The 4,373-nt window shown below is 43.4% G+C and overlaps 1 protein-coding gene across 1 annotated transcript in view; it reads left to right on the forward strand.

Moving 5' to 3' along the window:
- The first annotated feature begins 988 nt into the window (after positions 1-988).
- LOC143292042 (uncharacterized) overlaps positions 989-4,373 on the forward strand; it is a 10,143-nt gene continuing 6,758 nt past the window's right edge. The window contains exons 1-2 of the mRNA XM_076602213.1: positions 989-1,073; positions 2,966-3,180. Of these exons, the coding sequence (XP_076458328.1) occupies positions 3,123-3,180 (58 nt within the window). The 5' untranslated portion in view covers positions 989-1,073; positions 2,966-3,122. The remainder of the gene's footprint in view (positions 1,074-2,965; positions 3,181-4,373) is intronic.

Raw genomic sequence — 4,373 nt, forward strand, 5'->3', positions numbered from 1 at the left:
CCACATACACACACTGACAGTGGTGGAAGCCCAGTGGACGGCCGTCGCGTGCACATGCAGTGGGCAGCGCGTACTTCCGAGAGGTGTTGATGTACACCCCCAAGTGTCTCATCCTGATGTAGGTTCTGTTTGCGTGTCGATCATCTCTCTCTCTGTCTGTCTGTCTGTCTGTCTATCTCTCTCTGTGTTCAAATCAAAGGCCTAAACACACAGACACAGACACAGACAGACAGACACACGCACGCACGCACGTACTCACACACGCACACACACACATACACGCACGCACGCAATCACGCACACACACACACACAAGAAAAACAGAAGTTTCAGGGTTGCACACACACACACACACACACACACACACACACACACACACAAGAAAAAAAAGCTTCAGGTTGCACACACACACACACACACACACACACACACACACACACACACACACGAAGATTCTGGGGGGTCGGACCGGAGGCTGGGTGGCTGGCTAGTCAGTGGTCGATAGCCATCGTGCACGTCTGACCTCAAGCTGTTATCAATGCCTGCTGTGGGCGCGGGTTGTGCCGTAATTGCAGTGTGGCCGACCAGAAAAATCAAACTGCCTGGCAAAAGCGTTAACGTCTTAATGCTATGGTGTGAACGAAATGCGCGACAGGTTAGCCATGACCTGCAGATTGCAGCGGCAAGACAGACGGTTCCAGTTTTCCAGGACCGGAACCACTTTTTTAAAATTTTTTTTTATACCCATCTCAACCCCACGTTAAATTAGTCTGGGATGATAATGATAAAAAGAAAAGGGAAAGATCCCACCTCCCAAGAAAACTAACAGAAGAAAATAACCCGGTTGCCAACACAACAACTACTGCAAACTCGGAACTCTTTCGACGCGCGCAGACAGAAGGTGTATGAGTTGTTGCTTGCGTGTGCGAGCGCGCGCGCGCGCGCGTGCGTGCATGTGTGTGTGTGTGTGTGTGTGTGTGTGCAACGACGAACCAGTTGCGCGACAGAAGAGTCTGATAGTGGAAGGACTGCGCAGTTGTTTTTCATTGTGGACGTGGTTGGAAGAGTGTGAGGTAAATTTATTTATCTAACTACTTAATATTTACTTATTCATTTGTGTTAAAATCTGTTTTTTTATCCACTTATTCGCCAATATATGAAGCATAGTAAAATTTTCGTTCGTTTATCTTTTTATGTGTTTGTTTTCATCAGTTTGTTTTTCCGCATTTAGTTTATTACTTTCCTAGTTAACAGTGTACGTTCTTGTTTGTTGGTAAACAACTTCTTTTTTGTTTGGAGAAGACATACAGGTACATTATATTATTTTATTAATCTATCAACATATTTAATGAATTATCTTGAGAGTACAAGTATGACTGGAATTTCATTTTACTCCTAAAAAAACGTCATGAAAGAGCTACTGAGTGAATAGTTATGGGTAGAGTTTCTCTCAGATATAACAAATAAGTCCTCTTTCTGTTTTTTTTTCTTCTTCTGGTATTTATCCATGTTCAGTCAGTTAATCAATATGTTCAATCAAACAATCCAATCAGTCAATTAGGACATGCCGGAGAACAAAGCGCTCGTCTTGGAAACGAGAATATCATAGTCCCAAGTCGGTATTCTGATTCAGGCACGAGAAGCAGACCCTGGGTTTATATACTGTGATGCAGTGGGATTATTCTACAATCTGTGAATTGTCTTATAATTCCAGGATTTTATTTCTTTTTTAAATTTAAAATTTATTTTTTACTGGCGGCTGGTCAGAACTAAAACCCTTCACAGTTGACAGTGGAAGAAGGTGGCTGAATGGTTCAGACGCTTAACTGCCAGTACAGTGTCTGTGAGGGTTTAGGTTCAATTCCCGCTATCGCCATTTCTCCCAAGTTTGACTGGAAAATTGAATGGAGCTTCTGGGACGATAAACAGAGGTCCCGAGTGCAGCAGGCACTTGGCGCACAGAAAAAGAACCCATGGCAGTCTAAGTGTTGTCCTCTGGCAAAATTCCATTGAAGAAATCCACTCTGATAGGCGCGCGCGCGCACACACACACATATTATATATATATATATATATATATATATATATATATAATACATACATACACACACACATTATATATAATACATACATATAATATATATATATATATATATATATATATATATATATATATATATATATATATATATATATATACATGCACTCGAGGCCTGACTAGCGCGTTGGGTTATGCTGCTATGAGGCATTTGCTTTGCAGACGTTGTGTAGCGTATATGGATTTTTTCTGAATTTAAACTGAACCTGACAGAGTGGATAGGGCTGTTATCCTTTACAGCTGACACGGTAGAGATCGCTGTAACCCTTAACAGTGACAGAGTGGACAGAACTGTAACCATTTGCAGTGACAGAGTGGACAGAACTGTAACCATTTGCAGTGACGGAGTGGACAGAACTGTAACCATTTACAGTGACAAAGTGGACGGAACTGTAACCATTTACAGTGACAAAGTGGACGGAACTGTAACCATTTACAGTGACAGAGTGGACAGAAATGTAACCCTTTACAGTGACAGAGTGGACACAACTGTAGCCCTTTACAGTGACACAGTGGACAGAACTGAAACCCTTTACAGTGACAGAGTGTTCAGAACTGTAACTCTTAACAATGACAGAGTGGACAGAAATGTAACCCTTTACAGTGACAGAGTGGACACAACTGTAGCCCTTTACAGTGACACAGTGGACAGAACTGAAACCCTTTACAGTGACAGAGTGGACAGAAATGTAACCCTTTACAGTGACAGAGTGGACAGAACTGTAACCCTTTACAGTGACAGAGTGTTCAGAACTGTAATTCTTAACAATGACAGAGTGGACAGAACTGTAACCATTTACAGTGACAGAGTGGACAGAACTGTATCCCTTAAAGTTGACAGTGACTTGCCACTTCATCATTTTTCAGACGACCTGATCTAAAGCTGCGCGAGTCAGCGTCGCCAGCAGTGGACTCATGTGGGTTAGTGGGTCAGTAAAATCAGTTGTTCAAACTGTGCCGTGTTTCCCGTGCACTGACAGCCTGTCTCCAGTGCACAGACGGATCGCGTGAACAACTTAACAATATGGACGGCAAAATTGCATTCTGCCAGATCGCCCTCTTCTGTCTGCTGTTTGATCGAAGTGAGTTGGTCTCGTGTGCTGTAATGTGTTGGTGTGATTTGCTGATGTACTGTAGTGTTCTGTACTGTAGTGTTCTGAACTGTACTATACTGTATTGTACTGCCATGTGTTGTAATGGAGTGGATTGTGATGGCCTAGAGGTAACGCGTCCGCCTAGGAAGCGAGAGAGAATCTGAGCGCGCTGGTTCGAATCACGGCTCAGCCGCCGATATTTTCTCCCCCTCCACTAGACCTTGAGTGGTGGTCTGGACGCTAGTCATTCGGATGAGACGATAAACCGAGGTCCCGTGTGCAGCATGCACTTAGCGCACGTAAAAGAACCCACGGCAACAAAAGGGTTGTTCCTGGCAAAATTATGTAGAAAAATCCACTTCGATAGGAAAAACAAATAAAACTGCATGCAGGAAAAAATACAAAAAAAATGGGTGGCGCTGTAGTGTAGCGACGCGCTCTCCCTGGGGAGAGCAGCCCGAATTTCACACAGAGAAATCTGTTGTGATAAAAAGAAATACAAATACAAATGTACTCCACTTCTTGCATTAAATAGCATAGCAATTTGGAACTTTGCTCTGATATACACAGACCGGTGTACGCGAAATACTAATTGTGAATGCCTGAAAATTCTCGCTCTTATTCTTCTTCTTCTGCGTTCGTGGGCTGCAACTCCCACGTTCACTCGTACGTACACGAGTGGGCTTTTACGTGTGTGACCGTTTTTACCCCGCCATGTAGGCAGCCATACCCTGTTTTCAGGTGTGTGCATGCTGGGTATGTTCTTGTTTCCATAACCCACCGAACGCTGACATGGATTACGGGATCTTTAACGTGCGTATTTGATTTTCTGCTTGAATATACACACAAAGGGGGTTCAGGCACTAGCAGGTCTGCACATATGTTGACCTGGGAGATCAGAAAAATCTCAATGTTTTACCCACCAGGCGCCGTTACCGAGATTCGAACCCGGGACCCTCGGATTGAAAGTCCAACGCTTAAACTACTCGACCATTGCGACCGTCGCTGTTGTGAATATTCGCTAAAGAACTTGAACGCTTTCCCTCCACGTTGTGTCACCCGCATTAACTGTTCAAAATCACTTGGTGTAAAGAGTTTTATTCGAGAAAGTATGTCTGTGTTCCCAACAGTAAAAACAAAAGAAAAAAGAAGAAGAAAAAAGTTGGACAGCGAAACTATTT

This window comes from Babylonia areolata, chromosome 18, assembly GCF_041734735.1.
Source record: "Babylonia areolata isolate BAREFJ2019XMU chromosome 18, ASM4173473v1, whole genome shotgun sequence".
NCBI classification, from domain to species: Eukaryota; Metazoa; Mollusca; class Gastropoda; order Neogastropoda; family Buccinidae; genus Babylonia; species Babylonia areolata.